The sequence below is a fragment of the Moschus berezovskii genome, chromosome 5 (genome assembly GCF_049115385.1).
Source record: "Moschus berezovskii isolate FMDL1 chromosome 5, NW_MosBer_1.0, whole genome shotgun sequence".
Lineage (NCBI taxonomy): Eukaryota > Metazoa > Chordata > Mammalia > Artiodactyla > Moschidae > Moschus > Moschus berezovskii.
In genome coordinates, this window is record NC_142464.1 from 32,351,010 (window position 1) to 32,373,177 (window position 22,168).

General features: G+C 36.3%; 1 protein-coding gene across 4 annotated transcripts in view; it reads left to right on the forward strand.

Annotated features, from left to right (window-relative positions):
* Positions 1 to 20,379, forward strand: part of TRMT10A (tRNA methyltransferase 10A) — a 29,526-nt gene extending 9,147 nt beyond the window's left edge. For all 4 annotated transcript variants that reach the window (XM_055433995.2, XM_088836212.1, XM_055433996.2 and 1 more), the window contains exons 3-8: positions 3,985 to 4,147; positions 11,142 to 11,213; positions 12,295 to 12,369; positions 14,841 to 14,990; positions 17,092 to 17,197; positions 18,372 to 20,379. In XM_055433995.2, the coding sequence (XP_055289970.2) occupies positions 3,985 to 4,147; positions 11,142 to 11,213; positions 12,295 to 12,369; positions 14,841 to 14,990; positions 17,092 to 17,197; positions 18,372 to 18,637 (832 nt within the window). In that variant the 3' untranslated portion in view covers positions 18,638 to 20,379. The remainder of the gene's footprint in view (positions 1 to 3,984; positions 4,148 to 11,141; positions 11,214 to 12,294; positions 12,370 to 14,840; positions 14,991 to 17,091; positions 17,198 to 18,371) is intronic.
* The last annotated feature ends 1,789 nt before the right edge of the window (positions 20,380 to 22,168 follow it).

The following is a 22,168-nucleotide window of genomic DNA, read 5'->3' on the forward strand; positions in this document are numbered from 1 at the left end:
ACAGTACACTTTTCTCACCCACACCTATTGTGAGTAGCACCTCAATTTCTAAAGTAACCAGTTTACTTTATAGTTAGCATTCATGTCCTAGACACAGAACAAAAATAATCATCTCAGAAAGGTCAAATTTGGGCCTAGCATTGATTTTGCTAGAACTATTACAGGTTTTGGTAAGAGCAGTTAGGCTTAAGCTGTTATTGTAGAAAGACAACATTTATTAGAAAATTAATTGTTAATGTAGATGAGAGAAAAACCCAAGGGTTTTTTTTCATAATTTTACTTTTCAAAAAATGGGAGCAGCTTTTTCTTAAAAAAGAACTTTTATTTTTATTGAAGGGCTTCCCTGGTGGCTCAGATGATAAAGAGTCTGCCTGCAATGTGGGAGACCTGGGTTTGATCCCTGGGTTGGGAAGATTCCCTGTAGAAGGGAATGGCTGCCCACTCCAGTGTTCTTCCCTGGAGAATTCCATGGACAGAGGAGCCTGGTGGGCTGCAGTCCATGGGGTTGCAAAGAGTCAGACACTACTGAGTGACTAACACTTTTTTCTTCATTTTATTTTTATGGGCTTCCCTGGTAGCTCAGAGGGTAGAGAATCTGCCTGCAATGCAGGAGACCTGGGTTTGATCCCTGGGTTAGGAAGATCCCCTGGAGAAAGGAATGGCCACCCACTCTCGTATTCTTGACTGGAGGAATTCCACGGACAGAGGAGACTGGCTCACTGCAGTCGATGGGGTCACAAAGAGTCAGACATGACTGACCAACTAACACTTTATTTTTCATGGTTAATTCACAATGTTGTGTTAGTTTTAGGTGTACAGGATATCAGTCATATATGTATATGTGAAAGTGAAAATGTTAGTTGCTCAGTTGTATCCAACTCTGTGACCCCATGGACTGTAGTCCACCAGGCTCCTCTGTCCATGGAATTCTCCAGGCAAGAATACTGGAGTGAGTTGCCATTTCCTTCTCCAGGGGATCTTTCCGACCCAGGGATCAAACCTGGGTCTCCCATATTGCGGGCAGATTCTTTACCATCTGAGCCACCAGCAAAGCCCCATATATACATATACATACATACTCTTTCAGATTATTTTCCATTATAGATGATTACAAAACATTGAATATAGTTCCCTGTGTGATACAGTAGGTCCTTGTTGGTGGTGCTAGTGGTAAAGAACCCGCCTGCCCGTGCAGAACATGTGAAAGACACGGGTTTGATCCCTGGGTTGGGAAGATCCCCTGGAGAAGGGCATGGCAACTCCAGTATTCTTGCCTGGAGAATCCCATGGACGGAGGAGCCTGGCAGACTACAGTCCTTAGGGTTGCAGTGAGTTGGACACAACTGAAGTGACTGAGCACAGAATGGGTGTGTTAATCCCAAACTCATAACTTATCTTCCCACTCCCTTCCTATCCACTCTTGTAACCATAAGTTTCTTTTCTGTGTCTGTGTGTCTACTGCTGTTTTGTAAATAACTTTATTTATATCACTTTTTTTAGATTCCACATGTAAGTGATGCCATATTTGTCTGAGTTACTTCACTTACTATGAAAATCTCTAGATCCATCCATGCTGCTGCAAATGGCATTATTTCATTCTTGCTTATAGCTGAGTAACATTGCATTGTGTATGTATACCACGTCTTCTTTCTCCATTCATTTGTCGGTGAACATTTAGATGCTTCTGTGTCTTGGTTTTTGTAAACAGGGCTTCTGTGAATGTTGGGGGTGTATGTATCTTTTTTAATTAGAGTTTTCTCTGGCTATATGCCCAGGAGTGGGATTGCTGAACCATATGGTAACTCTATTTTCAGTTTTTTAAGGAATCTCTAAACGGTTTTCTATAGTGGCTGCCCAAATTCACATTCTCAACAACAGTGTAGGAGAGCTCCCTTTTCTCTTCATCCTCTCCAGCAGTTGTTATTCATAGACGTTTTGATGATGGCCATACTGACTGGTGTGAGGTGATATGATAGTTCATTGTAGTTTTGATTTGCATTTCTCCAAAGCAACATTGAGCTCTTTTTCATGTGCCTATTGGCCATCTGTATGTTTTCTTTGGAGAAATGTCTGTTTAGGTCTTCTGCTCAATTTTCATTTGGGTTGTTCAGTTTTGTTTTGTTTTAATATTAAGCTGTATGAGCTTTGTGTTTATTTTGGAAACAAATTCTTGTTAGTTACATCATTTGCAAATATTTACTCCCTGCCCATGTGTTGTATTTTAATTTTGTTGATGGTTTCTTTTAAGCTAATTTTTTGTTTTTACTTTTATTACTCTAGGAGGTAGATCAGAAAAGATCTTGCTGTGATATATGTCAGAGTATTCTGCCTATATTTTTCTCTAAGAGCTTTATAGTATCTGGCCTTACATTTAGGTCTTTAATCCATTTTGAGTTTATTTTTGTATATGGAGTTAGGGAGTGTTCTAGGTTCATTCTTTTCCTTGTAGCTATTCAGTTTACCCAAGACCACTTACTGAAGAGACTGTCTTTCTTCCTTCCTGTACTCTTTTCTTCCTTTGTCATAGATTAATTGATATTAATTAATTGATATGCTTCTGGGCTTTCTCTTTCATTGATGTGTGTGCCTCTGTTTTTGTGCCAGTGTGATACTGTTTTGATGACTATAGCTTTGTAGTATAGTCTGAAATCAGGGAAGATGATTCCTCCAGCTTCATCCTTTTTTCTCTGGATTATTTTGGCTATTCAGGGTCTTCTGTGTTTCCATACAAGCTTCAAAAAGTTTTGTTCTAGTTCTGTGAAAAATGCCATTGATATTTTGATAGGAATTGCACCGAATATGTAGATTGCTTGCATAATATGGTCATTTTCACAATATTAATTCTTTTAATCCAAGAACATGGTATATCTTTGCATCTGTGTAATCTTCAATTTCTTTCATCAGTGTTTTACAGTTTTCAGAGTATAGGTCTTTTGTCTCCTTAGGTTGGTTTATTCCTGGCGTTTTATTCTTTTTGATGAGATGGTAAATGAGACTGTTTCCTTAATTTCTGTTTTTGACATTTTGTTGTGTGTAGAAATGCAATAGATTTCTGTGTATTAATTTTGTATCCTTCAACTTTACCAAGTTCATTGTTGAGCGCCAGTAATTTTCTTTTAGCATCATTAGGATTTTTTGTATACAACATTGTGTTATCTACAAACAATGACAGTTTACTTCTTTTCCAATTTGGATTCATTTTATTTCTTTTTCTTTCTGCCTGCTGTGGCTAGGATGTCCGAATCTATGTTGAATAACAATTTTACTTTTTTTTAAATATATAGTTATAGTTGTTACTTGAAAATCATGTAGCGGAATGATAAAAGTAAAATTTTTTATAACTCTCAAACTCAGTATTTTAAACGTTTTCTAAGTACACATAATGGGCTGTGTGCTGTGTTGTAGTCACTCAGTTGTGTCTGACTCTTTGTGAACCCATGAACTGTAGCCCACTAGGCTCCTCTGACATTGGAATTTTCCAGACAAGAATACTAGAGTGGGTTGCCATGCCCTCCTTCAGGGGATCTTCCCAACCCAGGGATCGAACCTTGAACCAAGGTCTACCACATTGCAGGCAGATTCTTTACCATCTGAACTACCAGGGAAGCCCATGAATACTGGACTGGGTAGCCTATACCATCTCTAAGGGATCTTTCTGACCCAGGCAGTGAACCAAGGTCTCCCACATTGCAGGTGGATTCTTTACCAGCTGAGTTACCAGGGAAGCCCCATATAATGTGCTGCTAATAATAAATGAACTTATAGTTCAGATCTGTGTAAAAAATATTTTGCTTTTGCAGACTCATTTATTATGTAAAGCTTTTAGACTATCTTTAAAATTGCTGGTATTTGACAATTTTTGATCCACAGAAGTGGCAATTTTTTATGATTTAGCCTACTGATTTTAAAATAATTTTTTCTTTGTTTAGAAAAGTTTTGTAAGTATCCAAGTAACAAAAAGTTGTTTTCAATTACTAATTTTAGACAAAAGCGGAAGGAAAAACGCAAGAGAAAGCAATTAGAGCGACAGTGTCAACCTGAGTCAAATTCAGATGGAAGTGACAGAAAACGTATTCGAAGAGATGTTGTTCACAGCCCACTCCGCCTTATCATTGACTGCAGTTTTGACAGCTTGATGGTATTAAAGGTATCATGAATCATTGTCAGAAAAATCCTGTAGCTGAACTAGATTGAATAATTCTTGCTTTAATATGTAATATTACTTTGATATAATTTATGTACTAAAATGCATCTTTTTATCTTTTTTTGTCTTTTTAATTGTGGTTTTTAATGTACGTAACAAAGTTTTTTTTTTTTTTTTTTTTGCATTTCTTTCCCATTGGGATGGTCTTGATCCCTGTCTCCTGTACAATATCACGAACCTCCGTCCATAGTTCATCAGGCACTCTATCAGATCTAGTCCCTTAAAGCTATTTCTCACTTCCACTGTATAATCATCAGGGATTTGATTTAGGTCATATCTGAATGGTCTAGTGGTTTTCCCTACTTTCTTCAATTTCAGTCTGAATTTGGCAATAAGGAGTTCATGATCTGAGCCACAGTCAGCTCCTGGTTTTTTTTTTCTAACTGTATAGAGTTTCTCCATCTTTGGCTGCAAAGAATATAATCAATCTGATTTCGGTGTTGACCATCTGGTGATGTCCATGTGTAGAGTCTTCTCTTGTGTTGTTGGAAGAGGGTACTTGCTATGACCAGTGCGTTCTCTTGGCAAAACTCTATGAGCCTTTGCGCTGCTTCATTCCGTGCTCCAAGGCCAAATTTGCCTGTTACTCCAGGTGTTTCTTGACTTCCTACTTTTGCATTCCAGTCCCCCATAATGAAAAAGACATCTTTTTGGGTGTTAGTTCTAAAAGGTCTTGCAGGTCTTCATAGAACCATTCAACTTTGGCTTCTTCAGCATTACTGGTTGGGGCGTAGGCTTGGATTACTGTAATATTGAATGGTTTGCCTTGGAAACGAACAGAGATCATTCTGTTGTTATTGAGATTGCATCCAAGTACTGCATTTCGGACTCTTTTGTTGACCATGATGGTTACTCCATTTCTTCTAAGGGATTCCTGCCCACAGTAGTAGATATAATGATCATCTGAGTTAAATTCACCCATTCCAGTCCATTTTAGTTCACTGATTCCTAGAATGTCTACGTTCAGTCTTGCCATCTCCTGTTTGACCACTTCCAATTTGCCTTGATTCATGGACCTAACATTCCAGGTTCCTACGCACTATTGCTCTTTACAGCATTGGACCTGGCTTCTATCATTCGGTCACATCCACAACCAAAGCGAAAAACAACGGAGAAAAGGAAAGATATAAGCATCTGATTACAGAGTTCCAAAGAATAGCAAGGAGACATAAGAAAGCCTTCCTCAGCGATCAGTGCAAAGAAATAGAGGAAAACAACAGAATAGGAAACACAAGAGATCTCTTCAAGAAAATTAGAGATACCAAGGGAACATTTCATGCAAAGATGGGCTCGATAAAGGACAGAAATTTCATGGACCTAACAGAAGCAGAAGATATCAAGAAGAGGTGGCAAGAATACACAGAAGAACTGTACAAAAAAGATCTTCATGACCAAGATAATCATGATGGTGTGATCACTGACCTAGAGCCAGACATCCTGGAATGTGAAGTCAAGTGGGCCTTAGAAAGCATCACTATGAACAAAGCTAGTGGAGGTGATGGAATTCCAGTGGAGCTATTTCAAATCCTGAAAGATGATGCTATGAAAGTGCTGCACTCAATATGCCAGCAAATTTAGAAAACTCAGCAGTGGCCACAGAACTGGAAAATGTCAGTCTTCATTCCAATTCCAAAGAAAGGCAATATCAAAGAATGCTCAGACTACCACACTATTGCACTCATCTCACACGCTAGTAAAGTCATGCTCCAAATTCTCCAAGCCAGGCTTCAGCAATACATGAACCGTGAACTTCCAGATGTTCAAGCTGGTTTTAGAAAAGGCAGAGGAACCAGAGATCAAATTGCCAACATCCGCTGGATCATGGAGAAAGCAAGAGAGTTCCAGAAAAACATCTGTTTCTGCTTCATTGACTATGCCAAAGCCTTTGACTCTGTGGATCACAACAAACTGTGGAAAATTCTGAAAGAGATGGGAATACCAGACTACCTGACCTGCCTCTTGAGAAACCTGTATGCAGGTCAGGAAGCAACAGTCAGAACTGTGCATGGAACAACAGACTGTTTCCAAATAGGAAAAGGAGTACGTCAAGGCTGTATACTGTCACCTTGCTTATTTAACTTATATGCAGAGTACATCATGAGGAACGCTGGGCTGGAAGAAGCACAGGCTGGAGTCAGGATTGCCGGGAGAAATATCTATAACCTCAGATATGAAGATGACACCACCCTTATGGCAAAAAGTGAAGAGGAACTCGAAAGCCTCTTGATGAAAGTGAAAGAGGAGAGTGAAAAGTTGACTTGAAGCTCAACATTCAGAAAACTAAGATCATGGCCTCTGGTCCCATCACTTCATGGGAAATAGATGGGAAAACAGTGGAAACAGTGTCAGACTTTATTTTTGGGGGCTCCAAAATCACTGCAGATGCTGATTGCAGCCAGGAAATTGAAAGACGCTAACTCCTTGGAAGGAAAGTTATGACCAACCTAGATAGCGTATTAAAAAGCAGAGACATTACTTTGCCAACCAAGGTCTGTCTAGTCAAGACTATAGTTTTTCCTGTGGTCATGTATGGATGTAAGAGTTGGACTGTGAAGAAAGCTGCTTGCTGAAGAATTGATGCTTTGAACTGTGGTGCTGGAGAAGACTCTTGAGAGTCCCTTGGACTGCAAGGAGATCCAACCAGTCCATTCTAAAGGAGATCAGTCCTGGGTGTTCACTGGAAGGACTGATGCTAAAGCTGAAACTCCAATACTTTGGCCACCTCATGTGAAGAGTTGATTCACTGGAAAAGACTGTAATGCTGGGAGGGATTGGGGGCAGGAGGAGACGGGGATGACAGAGAATGAGATGGCTGGATGGCATCACCGACTCAATGGACGTGAGTTTGAGTGAACTCTGGGAGTTGGTGATGGACCTGTTGTGCTGTGATTCATGGGGTTGCAAAGAGTCGGACACGACTGAGTGACTGAACTGAACTGAATAAAGTTTACCCTCTTAACCACTTTTAAGTGTACAGTTCAGTAGTGCTAAGTACACTTTTGTTGCGCAGCCAATCTCCAGAACTCTTTTTCATCTTCCGAAACTAAAACTCTATACCCATTGAACAACCATTTCCATTCCCCCTCCCCCAGCCCTTGGCATCGCCATTCTGCTTTCTGTCTCTATGAATTTGATTACTCTGTGTATCTTATATAAGTGGAATCCTACTTTTGTGACAGATTTTTCTCACTGAGCATTATGTCTTCACTGTGCTGTGCTCAGTTGTTCAGTCATGTCTAACTCTCTGTAACCCCATGGACTGTAGCCCACCAGGCTCCTCTGTCCATGGGACTTCCCAGGCAAGAATAACGGATTGGTTGGCCATTTCTTACTCCATGGCATCTTCCTGCCCCAAGGATGGAACCCATGTCTCCCACATTGACTGGCGGATTCTTTACCACTGCACCACTTAGGAAGCCCCTGCATTGTTGTGTGTGTCAGAATTCCCCTATGTTTTAAGGTTGAATACTATTTTGGTGTATATGTAAACCACTTTTTGTTTATTCATTCATCTGTTGTCAGTGGACATTTATGTTGCTTCCATCCCTAGGCTATTTTGTTGGTTTCTGTGCGTGTGTTTTTTAAACTATTTTATTGAAGTATAGTTGATTTACAATGTTGTGTTAGTTTCTATCGTACAGTAAAGTGACTCATTTATGCATTTATATATATATGTGTATATATACACACATTTGTCCTTTTTCATATTCTTTTCCATTATGATTTATTACAAGATATTGAATATAGTTAGCTGTGCTATACAGTTGTACCTTGTTGTTATCCATTCTATGTATAGTAGTTTGCATCTGCTAAATCCCAGATTCCCAATTATCTCTCTGTCACCCCTTGGCAAGCACAAGTTTATTCTCTGTCGGTCTGTTTCTGTTTTGTGGGTAAGTCCATTTATGTCATATTTTTAGATTCACATATAAGTGACACATATTTGTCTTTCTGTCTGACTCACTTCACTTAGTATGATAATCTCTTGAGTCCATCCATGCTGCTGTAAATAGCATTATTTCTTTTTTATGGCTGAGTAGTATTCCATCATATAAATATACCATGTCTTATTTTTTTTCTTAACTGGAGTATAATCGCTCTAAAATGTTGTATTAGTTTCTAGTGTACAACAGTGTGAATCAGCTATATGTATATGTAGATCCCCTCTGTCTTGATCCGTCCATCCCACCTGTCCAGGTCATCACAGAACACCGGGCTGAGATCCTTGTGTTACACAGCAGCTTCCCACTAGCTATCCGTTTTACATGTGGTAGTGTATGTATGTCAGTGCTACTCTTTCAGTTTCACCCTCTCCTTCCCACTGTGTCCACAAGTCCATTTTTTATATCTGTGTCTTCTACTCCTGCCCTGCAAATAGGTTCATCAGGGCCATTTTTCTAGATTCCGTATATATGCATTAATATACAATATTTGTTTTTCTCTTTTTCTTACTTCACTGTGTATGACAGACTCTACACAGACATCACTACAAAAGACCCAATTTCTTCCCTTTTATGGCTGAGTAACATTCCATTGTATGTATGTACCACATCTTGTTTATTCATTCATCTGTTGATGTATATTTACGTTGCTTGCATGTCCTATTGTAAATAGTGCTGCAGTGAATATATGTATATTTTTGAATTATGGTTTTCTTTGAATGTATGCCCAGGAATGAGATTGCTGGATCATATGGTAATTCTATTTTTAGTTTTTTAAGGAACCTCCATATTATTCTCCATAGTAGCTATTCCAGTTTATGTTCCCACCAACAGTGTAGGAGGATTTCTTTTTCTCTACATCCTCTTCAGAGTTTATTGTTTGTAGATTTTTTGATGCTGGCCATTCTGACAGGTGTGAGATGATATCTCATGGTAGTTTTGATTTGCATTTCTCTAATAATTAGTGATGTTGAGCATCTTTTCATGTGCTTTTTAGCCATCTGTATGTTTTCTTTGGAGAAATGTCTGTTTAGATCTTCTGCCCATCTTTTGAGTTGTTCGTTTTGCTATTGAGCTGCAAAAGCGGTTCTGTTTTTTTTTTTTTGGAGATTAATCCCTCGTCAGTTGCTTCTTTTGCAAATATTTTCTCCCATTCTGAAGGTTGCCTTTTTTGTTTATGGTTTCCTTTGCTGTGCAAAAGTGTTTAAGCTTAATTAGGTCCTGTTTGTTTATTTTTGTTTCTATTTTCATTACTCGAGGAGGTGGATTGGAAAAGATCTTGCTGTGATTTATGTCAAAGAGTGTTCTGTCAGTATTTTCCTCTAGGAGTTGTATATTACGTGGCCTTACATATAGCTCTTTAATCGATTTTGAGTTTATTTTTGTGTATGTTTTTAGGAAGTGTTCTATTTCATTTTTTTTCTTGTAGCTATTCAGTTTTCCCAGCACCACTTATAGAAGGGACTGTCTTCCCTCTATCATGCACTCTTGCTTCCCTCGTCATAGATGAGTTGATGATAGGTACATGGGTTTATTTCTGAGCTTTCTGTCCTGTTCCATTGATTACTATGTCTGTCTTTGTGCCAGTGCCATACTGTTTTGATGATTGTAGCTTTGTAGTATAACCTAAGATCAGGGAGCCTGGTTCCACCAACTCTGTTTTTCCTTCTCAAAATTGTTTTGGCTTTCCAGGATCTTTTATTCTTCCATGCAAATTGTAAAATTTTTTGGTTCTAGTTCTGTGGCAAATACCATTGATAATTCAATAGGGATTGCATTGAATTTGTAGATTACTTTGGGGAGTATAGTCATTTTCACAGTATGGATTCTTCCAATCAAAGAACATGGTATATTATCTCTCCATCTGTTTGTGTCACACATCTTTGATTTCTGTCATCAGTATCTTCTCATTTTCTGCATCCAGGTCTTTTGCCTCCTTGGGTATGTTAATTCCTGGTATTTTATTCTTTTTAATGAGATGGTAAATGGGACTGTTTCCTTGATTTCTCTTTCTCATCGTCTGTTGTTAGAGTATAGGAATGTGTATTCTACCCAGTAAGGCTCTCATTCAGATTCAGCAGAGAAATCAAATGCTTTACTGACAAGGAAAAGCTAAGAGAAGTCAGCACCACCAAACCAGCTTTAATACATCCTAAGTTGGGACTTCCCTGGTGGTCCAGTGGCTAAAACTCCTCACTACCAATGTTGGGGGCACAGGTTTGAGCCCTGCTCGGGGAGCTAAGATCCTACATGCTGCACACAGTGGCCAGAAAAAAATAATATATATTTTTTAATTTTTAAAAAATTTTTAAAAATTAAAAAAATTTTTTTCCTTAAAAATGCTTCCTAAATTAAGCTTTTCAAAATCTGTGGCCCTAAAGTATTAAATAGATAATAAGTTGCTTTTATTTATATGTATATGTATAGACAGAGGGAAAGACAGGTACTGTAATAGATTATGAAACTCAGTAACTGCATAGTAATCGTAAAGAGCTGTGGGGGGGTGTTATTAATCCTAAATGAAAGGAGGGAAAAAAATATGATTGGCTTAAGAGGATTATTTAATAGTTTGAGAAACTTGGTTGTTTAAACAATGCTGCTGCTGCTGCTGCTAAGTCACTTCAGTCGTGTCCGACTCTGCTACTATGTTTTAATTACTTTCTAAACTTTTGTAAGTTGTGAAAATTTTAATACTATGGCTCTAAGAGTTTTATTTTTTTCTTTTGTTGTCTCCCAAGAAGAAAGTTTTCATGAACTTATATTTTAAGTGGATACAAAATATGAAATTATGGGTCACTTACAGAGTATTGACTTATATTAATTATTTAAATAGTATGTAAAGAAATTGAATGGAAATTAATCAGAAAGGACTTGTATTTCTAAAGAAGAAATTTACCTATCTAGTTATCCTTCCTGCTTATTCTGTTCCACTCAGATTATGAAATGGCCACAGGTAATTTTGAAAATATTACTTTAAAAATTGCACTCTTTTATAGGACATTAAGAAACTTCATAAGCAGATTCAACGATGTTATGCAGAAAATCGACGAGCACTGCATCCTGTGCAGGTAGGTTTGAGGAATTTAAAACAAACTTCCAGTTTCCTTTTATATATTCCTTCAGAAAAGGCATAGATAATCCTGATTGCCTTTACAAGAATGAGTCTTACAGGTAATCTTTTTTAATGAGCTAAAAAAAAAATTTTTTTTTTCTCTTTGGGAAAATGTTCTATTTTTCTATTTACAAAAATAGAACATTTTAAACATTTTTCATACATTATTCTCAGACACACTGTACCCAGTCATCATCAGTCCTATACACCTTGACCTGTTCATTGTTGTGTAGTTGAACATCTTTATTAAAGGACACACACATATTTTCATACCAGTTTCTCAGCTCTCAATCCTTCCTTTCTGGGGAGTAGGGGAACTGCCTCAGGCTGCCGTTGTGTCTCTTGACCAGATTTTCTCTACTTAAAGGATTTTGAGTCACTGATAATTTTGAAGGACTGAGGGAGTGATTTGTGAGACTAGTTGACTGCTCTTAAGAGTAGGGTCATTTTCCTTATTGTTTTAATTATAAGTGAGCTAAAAATTAAAAATTAACTCTGGTTCACTGATGTTAAAAACTAGAAAATCTTGTTGAAATTTTGGTTAGATATTTTCTTTTTATCTAGTGATAGTAATATTATATTTTCACATTTTATATTATTTTCATCCTTGATTAGATTTCAAATAGGTTTCAGGGTTTAAAGTCAAAGCAAAATTATGAAGAATTTGGACTAGTAAAAAGTAACAGTAGTGGCAAAAGAAGGGGACAGGAAACTTGACATGGAAGCAGAAATTTTATAGAAAAGTAATCATTAAACAAGAGGCAGATTATAACTGCTTAGAAAATGGAATGAAAATGTAGGTGGAATACAGAAGTTAGTGGGTTAGGAGATGCACAAAAATACACATTTCTACCAAAGATAAATATTCATGTTTAAAGTCATAAATTAATTTTTAAATTAATGTCATAAATTAATTTTTTTCCAGGATGAAAATATTTTGTGTTTCATTGATAGTCAAATTAGTGTGTGAGGAAATAAAATATTGACTTTAATAGTCTTTCAGTCTCTTTTTCTATGCCTGTGAATCTCTTTATCAGTTTTATTTGACAAGCCATGGAGGCCAGCTGAAAAAGAACATGGATGAAAATGACAAAGGATGGGTCAACTGGAAGGTAACTAAAATCAATTAACTCTCATATTAAACAAAGTATTTTTAGGCTTAAAGGTCTACATTTTTTACCTGAGTTCTACATAGTGCTAACAAATATGAGTCAGCAGCTCCAAACCCTATGTATCACTGTACCGAAGTCTAAGTTTACCAAGGAGAGAAGCTAAGAGACTTGAGATATAGTTTGTACCTTCTTTCATGAAATCTCAGTTGCTATTTTACTGCCAACTTTAAAACATATTTTTTAAAAAAGGAAAGAATTTAAAGATCTCTATGCAATCTCAACCCAGCAAACTGGCTGTACATTATTTATAAGAGTGAAATCACTCTAAAATTTGGAAATGTACTTGTTTTCTTCTAAATCTGTTCTATACCCTCTGGTGTCCACTGTCCACACATGGCTATTGAACTCTTGATGTGTGACTGGTCTGATTTGAGATGTGCTATAAATGTCAAATAAACATTGGATTTCAAAGATAGTACAAAAAAGAGAAAGAATGTAAAATATCTTCTTAAAATGAGAAAAACACATTTATTATAAGTTGAAATGATAACATTTAAGGTATATTGTGTTGAATACAATGTATTGTTAAAATTAATTTCATGTATTTCTTGTCACTTTTTAAATTTATTGATTCATTTATTTTTGGCTGTGCTGGGTCTCCGTCGCTGTGCCCGGGCTTTCTCTAGTTGTGGTGAGCAGGGGCTACTCTCTAGCTGCAGTGAGCAGGCTTCTCATCACAGTGGCTTCTCTTGTTGCAGAGCACAGGCTCTGTTCAGTAGGGCTTCAGTAGTTGCAGCTTTGGGACTCAGTGGTCGTGGTGGATGGGCTTAGTTGTTCCACAGCACGTGGGATCTTCCCAGACCAGGGATCAAACTTATGTACCCTGCATTGCAAGGTGGATTCTTAACCACGGGACCACCAGGAAAGCCCCTTGTCATTTGTTTTTTAATGTGGCTACTGCTGCTGCTGAGTCACTTCAGTCGTGTCTGACTCTGTGTGACCCCATAGACGGCAGCCCACCAGGCTCCCCCGTCCCTGGGATTCTCCAGGCAAGAACACTGGAGTGGGTTGCCATTTCCTTCTCCAATGTGTGAAAGGGAAAAGTGAAAGTAAAGTCGCTCAGTCGTGTCCGACCCCTAGCGACCCCACGGACTGCAGCCTACCAGGCTCCTCCATCCATGGGATTTTGTGGCTACTAGAAGGATTCAAATTACATATGTGGCTCATTTTTTTTTTTTTTTCTATTGAAGTAAACTACTCTGTCATTTGCAAAGATAACTAACAGATTGGCTTTAGTACCAATCCCTAATGAACCTTAATCCTATTCTACTCAGAGAATTGGTGGGTTATTCTTATACTTTTTCCCTTTCTCCAAGCAAGTTCTCACTGTGACAGACTTGCCCTGTCTCACTCATTAATCCTATAATGACTGCATTTTTAATTTATTAATAGTCTATAGTATAAAACATTTTCAAAAAGTCTTTTTAAGTTCTAAAGTATAGTATATTTACCAAGTTTTATGTTCATGCCTGTTTTCCTAAGAAATATCGTAATGAGTTAGAGTAGGCATACTCTCAGTTATTTTATGGATTGTAAAATTTATTATTTTATACCACCAGTTTTCCAGAGACATATGAGTTCACTAGTTTCTAATTATGCACATTCCTTTTGGGGCCTTTATTAAGTGTAGGCATCATATTTATCATATATCCTTTTCCATAAAAATGGCTGCTTATTAATCAATAGGCTATATACACTTAGGTGAGAGGTCTCCTGCTTCGTTTATTTCCGCAAAAATTATTGAGAAGTGCCATCTAAACCTTGTGATGTATCTTCCTTTTTTCTTTTGGTGCAATTTGCAAAATTCTGCCTATTGTTGTTCAGCCTTGTACCTCTGACCTGATAGTTTTGGTAAAGATTTCAAATGTCTATTTTTGTGGAAGTAGATACATGAAAATTATTAAATCTGTAAGCCCTTTCTTTTTGATGATTCATATAAATGGAGAAGGAAGTAATTGAAGAAAGCGTTCTTTGGCTGGAGAACAATGTGAGCAAATATATAACAAAAATGCATTTGTTTTGTTGGAACAGAAAGTTAGAAAGATAGATTGGTGCTGTATTGAGGTGAGAGTTACTAAGTTAAAGAGCTTGAATTTTAACCTACAGGTAAATATGAAACATGAGAGTAGTGTTTTCAGAAAATGAGTCCCCCAGCCATGTGAGGAAGTAAATTGAAGGGATCTGAGGCTAGACGTGGAAATCGCATCAGGAGGCTACTTAAATAATTGAGATATGAGGTGAAAAGATGTTGGAGTGATAGGTTCTAAATAATACATTGTCATAATATTCTTTCAGACTTCCTGTCATATATTTTTTGGGTGGGTTTGTCTAGGGAAAAGAAAATAATAATTTTTAGCCAATTTTCACAAAATCCTATTAATTAATAGCATCTTTCTCTTTGTGTTTTAAAGGATATCCATATCAAACCAGAGCACTATAGTGAATTCATACAGAAAGAAGATCTGATTTATCTTACATCAGATTCACCTAATATATTAAAGGAATTAGACGAATCAAAGGCCTATGTGATTGGAGGATTAGTAGATCACAACCATCACAAGGTACATGCTGTTAAGTTTTTATTTTTGCTTTTGCTTATATTTAAAACTGCTGTACCAGTGTTCTTGATAGTAATGTTAATTTTCTTGATAGTAAATACTGAGAGCTTGTGTTTACTGAGTACGGCGCTATTTCAGTCACCTTTCTAGCTAAGCAAAGCATTTCACGTATGTTAGCTTGCTTTATCCTTACTGCAACCCAGTGAAGTCAGTGCTGTTAGTATGCACAGTTTACAGATGAGGAACCAGAGGCTCATAAAAATTAAATCTAAAATCAATAATAATAGGTAGTAGACACTTGAAACTCCAGATTGCTCTGGAGCCCACGTGCTTAAATGATTTTCTGTATTGATAAATGCTGCTTTGCTAATCAATTTTAGGCTGCTGGTAAAATTCATATTAATTTATACCAAAATTTAGATCCAAACTGGTAAACTTATGCCCATTTTCAAATATGTGATTATATGGGATGTGTTTTCTGTCCTCTTTAATTTTTACTTTTGTCTCTTCCCACCTCCTTACCCTCATTCAAATGAAAAATTACAGAAATACTTTCTAAAAGAAAACATTATTTTGTATTTGCCAGCTATGTTGCATTGCGCTAAATTAAGCTCAACTTATTTAGTTAAGTATCTACTGAAATGTTGTCGGCAGAATAATACACAGTAATTCATTATTCTCATATAGTACCACTGTGCAGGAAAATTTTATGCATTGTTGGAAGTATTTATATCATCGTGTTCAGTATGGTAACCCATTGGCTGTTGAGCACATGAGCTGTACATAGTATGATTGAGAAATTGAGTTTTTAAAAATTATAATAAGTTTAGGTAGTCACATGTGGCTACAGTTGGACAGTACAGCTCTATAGCATCATATTTTATCAGAATGATCTTTAGCCTTTTTATTTTTTTCTTAGAAAAAGCCTATTTTCTTATTTCTATAGAACTAGTTTTTTTCTTTCACGTTGTATGTTTCTCTGAACTAAAACAATTTTGTTTTCAAAAAGACCTGACTTGATCTATTATCAAATACTGGCCTCCAAAATATGCAGACTATTGGTAATTCCTCTGGCAGTCCTGTGGTTAGGACTCTGTGCTCTTGCTGCCAAGGGCCTGGGTTTAATCTATGTTTGGGGAACTATAAGATCCCACAAGCTGTGCAGCATGGACTGGCTAATAAATGAATAATTATTTTTTGAAAATGCAAATTATTAGTTGAGAAATTTAGCTCTTTTTCCTCCTGTGTTATGTCTTTGGGCTCTTTTTGTCCTGATTAGATCGAGGTTTTAAGGATTTTAATTTTGAGAAGAAAATGCATACTCAGCATTCTTTTTTTTTTTTTTAAGTTGAAATTCATGTATCCAGTAAGTATTGTTCCACTGAAAGTTGTATTATTTGTTTCTTTTTGTGTTTCTGACACAGAAGTATAAGATTAATAGAATTTCTAAAATGTTTACATTTCATTGAAACAAAGTCCTAAGACAGGATTTAAGTTGATTTCCTTTCTGAAGCTTTTTATGCTACCATGCTACCATGCTAAGGTTGGGTTTTGGGTGTTTTTTGTTTTTTTTTCCATAATTCAGCATTCTTTTAATTGAAAGAAATGAAAAAATAAAATTTATGGACAATAGGAAATTTTCTTCATTCAGGTTTTTTATCTCATCAGTTTTTGCCACTTGTGCCTCTTAGTGCTATATAATTGAAACAGTTCTATCTTTCAGATTCATGAGAAGCGTGATGATGCTTCTATAAGAATTCAATTTGAATAAGCTGAGAAAAAGGCAGTGTGGAGTAATGAGAACCTACTTGAGTCAGAAGGCATGAGCCAGGTTTTTACTTTGGTTCTGCCACTGACGAACTTTGTGACAGGATAGACAGCATAATGTCTTTGGTTTCCTCGTTTGGTTAAAATAAATACCAGCAACATTCTGACTATACTTATTATCAAGAGAATGTTTTCAAATTTGCTGTTAAATATACACACACAAATTCAGATTATATTCTCTGAACCAAAGTCTTTCCTAAGAATTATTTATTCTATCATAGACTTTAAGTTTAAATAATGTAATGTTCTAGTCCAGGTGATGATGTCTTTGTTTTAGGGACTCACGTATAAACAAGCATCAGATCATGGAATTGGTCATGCACAGCTTCCCCTTGGGAATTTTGTGAAGATGAATAGTAGAAAAGTTTTGGCAGTTAATCATGGTAAGCTGTAAGCTTATAAGCTAAAAATTTACCTGAGTGAACACTGTGAAAAATAACCTTCTATTTACATTTTGGAAAAGTAGAAAATATATACCTTTGGAAAATTAAAATGTAGTCATTTATGATTTATCTGACTGATACATGCATATTTTAGAAAGTTTTGAAGGTATAAAGAAGTGTAAAGGAAAATAAGTGTTATAAATAGGTGTTATTTCACTACCCCAAAATACTTCATAGTAACTTTTTGGTGTTTCTCCAAGTTCTTTTCCTATCATAAATATCCTTTATTATATAATTGGATTCTTACTCTATTACATAAAATGTTATAAATGTGAGGTGTTTTCCCTCCATTTATATTTATTGAATCATTGTTAATGGCTGTGTAACTTTTTCTTCATCTGAATGTATCAGTACAATAATACAGCCATTCTTCTGTTGGTGATATGTTTTCTTTTTACTATTGTAAATATTATAATAGATATCCTCAGACTTGTCTTTGCCTTGAGTTTTTCTTTTTGAAATTTTTTTTGTAGAGATTTTTGTTAGTACACAGCTATTAATTGGGTTTTTAAAATTTCTCTGTAGCAGGCTCTAGGGAGTTATAGAAATGAATTTATTGATTCAAGGAATGAACCTCTTCCAAGAATTTTTATATACAATGGATTCCTTTTCTTTCATTAAGTAATCCAAATTTACCCTTTCATCAATGTGTTAAAGTGAGAGGAATTTGGTGGGACAGTTTTTTTTTAAAAAAAAGGAGGCAAGACACTCCCCAGAGTGAATGAAAAGCTAGAAGAAATTTAGATTAATGGTAGCTCCCCCCACTTTTTTTTTCTTTTGGTTTTTTGTTAGCATATAAAGGATAAAGATATGGAAGGAATAAAGACTAGGAAGGTAACAAAAGAGGGGTCCTCTGTCTATTAATTATAATTGACAGTGGATAATGGTAAACCTCTGAGTGCTTAAGAAAGGATATGAGGAAAAGCTACAAAGTAGCAGCCTTGAGAGCCTTGGGACATATTAGCTCTGACAGCTAATACAGGAGAAGAAAGTAATAGGAACAAAGTAGTTATTAGGACATACTAGCACTGTAACACAAAAGCAGCGTATTTTAAAGTGTACAGCATTGTGATGAGCTAGGCTAAGAAACATACGGAGTTTGTCTTTGTTGCAGTGTTTGAGATTATTCTGGAATACCTGGAAACAAGAGACTGGCAAGAAGCATTTTTCACTATTTTACCCCAAAGGAAAGGAGCTGTTCCCACAGACCACGCCTGTGAAAGTTGTTCACATGACAAGAAATTCACCAGAGTTGAAGGTGGATTAAACAGTGATTCCAGTGAGGAGGAAAATAGGCATGAACTAGATTCAACACATGAGGAAGAAAAGCAGGATAAAGAAAATAGCACTGAATCTACAGTGAACTCTATACCACACTAATATCATCTTTTTTTATTCTTAAGTTTAAGGAAAAATCAGGAGAAAGTGAGGTGTTTCGTAGAATATTTGAATTGGAAGGAAATTTCATTTTCTTTTATTTCTGTTGTGAATTTTTTTAAACTTTTTGAACTAAGTGATAAAAAGTACTCATAAGAAACCATTTTCTTTTGTTTTTGCATAAGAGTTAAATATGTAAAATAAAAAATAATTTTCTAAGCCTCAAATAAGCATTACTTGAGAGTATTACCCTATTAGTAAATCTATATTCTTTTATTTACAAGATTGTGTTCTTCAGAATGTGCCTTCTGACCTTTCAGTTTTATTGCTATATGTTTAGATCAGTGTCTTTCTGATTTATTGCCTGCTTATTTGTGGAGGGAAGTATCCTAAATCTCCTTTAATCTAACAAAATTTTCTGAATGGGAAGTTACCTTCTATTTGCAGCTTTTATATTCAGTTTAATTATTTCAAAGGAATATAGTGATTTTAGGAAGAAAGAAGTATTGGATTGATAAGGGGCTTCTGTGGTGGCTCAGTGGTAAAGACTCCACCTGCCAATGCAGAAGACATGAGTTCAATCCCTGGGTCAGGAAGATCCCCTGGAGAAGGAAAAGGCAACCCATTCCAGTATTCCTGGATTGGATTGATAAACTCAAACATTGATGTCTTTGGACTATGGACCCATCTCTATTCATTTGTGTATGTGTGATGCCCTTTGTGGTTCTGAGGCAAGCACTGAGGACTTAAGACTTTAATATATTTTCTTAAATAATGATGGTAAATGATTTTGATTACAAAATTAATTTTTCAGCCACCAGAGAAGCTCATTTTTCAGGCTCAGTTCAGTTCAGTCGCTCAGTCCTGTCCGACTCTTTGCGACCCCATGAATCACAGCACGCCAGGCCTCCCTGTCCATCACCAACTCCCGGAGTTCACTCAAACTCATGTCCATCAAGTCGGTGATGCCATCCAGCCATCTCATTCTCTGTCGTCCCCTTCTCCTCCCGCCCTGAATCCTTCCCAGCATCAGAGTCTTTTCCAGTGAGTCAGCTCGTCGCATGAGGTGGCCAAAGTATTGGAGTTTCAGCTTTAGCATCAGTCCTTCCAGTGAACACCCAGGATTGATCTCCTTTAGAATGGACTGGTTGGATCTCCTTGCAGTCCAAGGGGCTCTCAAGAGTCTTCTCCAGCACCACAGTTCAAAAGCATCAATTCTTGGGCGATCAGCTTCCTTCACAGTCCAACTCTCACATCCATACATGACCACTGGAAAAACCATAGCCTTGACTAGATGGACCTTTGTTGGCAAAGTAATGTCTCTGCTTTTTAATATGCTATCTAGGTTGGTCATAACTTTCCTTCCAATGAGTAAGCGTCTTTTAATTTCATGGCTGCAATCAAGCGTCCGCAGTGATTTTTGAGCCCCCAAAAATAAAGTCTGACACTGTTTCCACTGTTTTCCCATGTATTTCCCATGAAGTGATGGGACCAGATGCCATGATCTTTGTTTTCTGAATGTTGAGCTTCAAGCCAACCTTTTCACTCTCCTCTTTCACATTCATCAAGAGGCCTTTTAGTTCATTTTTCAGGCTAGATTATTTTAAAAAGCTGTTGATGGATTTCCCTGATAGTCCAGTGCTTAAGAATCTACCTTCCAATGCTGGGGACATGGGTTTGACCCCTGGTCTGAGAAAATTCCACTTGCTGTGGGGTAACTAAGCACATGTGCTGTGACTACTGTGTCTGCGCTCCAGAGCCCTCAAGCTGCAACTGCTGAAGCCCACGTGCTCTAGAGCCTGTGCTCCAGAAGAGAAGCCACTGCAATGAGAAACCCATACACAGCAACTTGAGAAAGCCCACATGCAACAATGAAGACCCAGCCCAATCAAATATAAATAAATATTTTTAAAAAAGGCATAGACTGATCCATTTTTGTCATTACCCAAATTTAAAAAGAAACAGCTCTTTAAAAAGTAGCCCTTAGCAGCTATCCTTTTCTTTCCATATGTACTTCTTTAGAATAATGTTGGTTCTTAAGCGAATAGTTAACCTTATATGTGCATCTGTCTATCGTACAATAATATTTAAGCTAATGTAAATGTTTCTGTAAATAATATAAGCATGTATGAAAATATGCATATAATTGTATATACATCTGTCTGTTCACATCATGTATAATTCTGTTATTGATAGGATTGACTTGCCATATCTATATTATTTGTGTGAATGTGCTGAAAAACACTAATGAATTTAAATTTCATAAAATGTAAAAATCTATAAACATTATATGAGGGCATTGGCAAGAGATAGTGGAGCTAGTAGATGTTTTAGTTCCTGCCAATAAATGTAGAGCAGTTATATTTAACGTGATTATTCTTTGTCACAGCTAAAGTAACATTTCAGAAGCCTTAGGTACTAAGTTTGGATAAATTAAGTTTGTTTTTTTAACTTATTGGCATCTCAGATTATATACATATTTGATCGAAAACTCACTGAATTTAATATTGATGTTCCCTGTCTCTTTTGTTGCTTTATTCTTAGTAATCTTTTACTTCTGCCCTCTGTCTTTTGTGCTTGTATTGTGTCCTTTTAAGGATACCAGTGATTGGATTAGGGTTTACCATTATCCACTGTGACTTCATTTTAACTTGATTTTATCTACAAAAACTTTTCAAATAAGTTCACATCCACAGGTACCACATATTAGGACTTAAACATATCTTTTGGGTGGATACAATTCTGTTCACTCCAAGTCCGTATCTAATTTGGATTGCTAATGACAAGAAGGCGAAGATGACAGTTAGAAATGACTAATTTCTGAGGTATTTAAAATTTTGTTTTTCTTTAAATAATTGTAATTTTTTCTTATTTTACTATGTTCTCAAAATTGTTTTGGTTTATCTGAGGTACTTTATTTAAAAACTTAAGTAATATTAAAGTCACTTGTATTGGAACGTAGTAAAGGTGGGGGAATTTAGTTAGTACTTAAACGCATCAAAAGGAGATATGTCTGCTGAAATAATAGGATTTTCTCTCATTCTTTTTTTTTTAATTTTTAAAAGTTTATTTTTATTGAAGTTTAGTTGATTTACAAGATTTTGGGTATATCACAAGGTGATCCGGTTATGCATACACACTATATTTATAAAATATATATTTATTCTTTTTCAGGTTCTTTTCCACTATAGGTGTTTCGAAGATATTGAATATTGTTCCCTATGCTACCTAGTAAGTCCTTGTTTATCTATTTTGTATGGAGTAGTGTGTATCTGTTAATCTCAAATTTCTAATGTATCTCATCCCCCACTTTGCCCTTTGGTAACTTAAGTTTGCTTTCTGTGTCTGTGTGTCTGTTTCTGTTTCATAAATTAGTTCATTTGTATAACTTTTTTTATATTTCACATATAAGTGATGTGATATTTGTCTTTATCTGATTTACTTGACTTAGTATGGTAATCTCTGGGACCATGGGTGTTGCTACAAATGGCATTATTTCATTCTTTTTTAACATTCCATTGTGTATATATATAT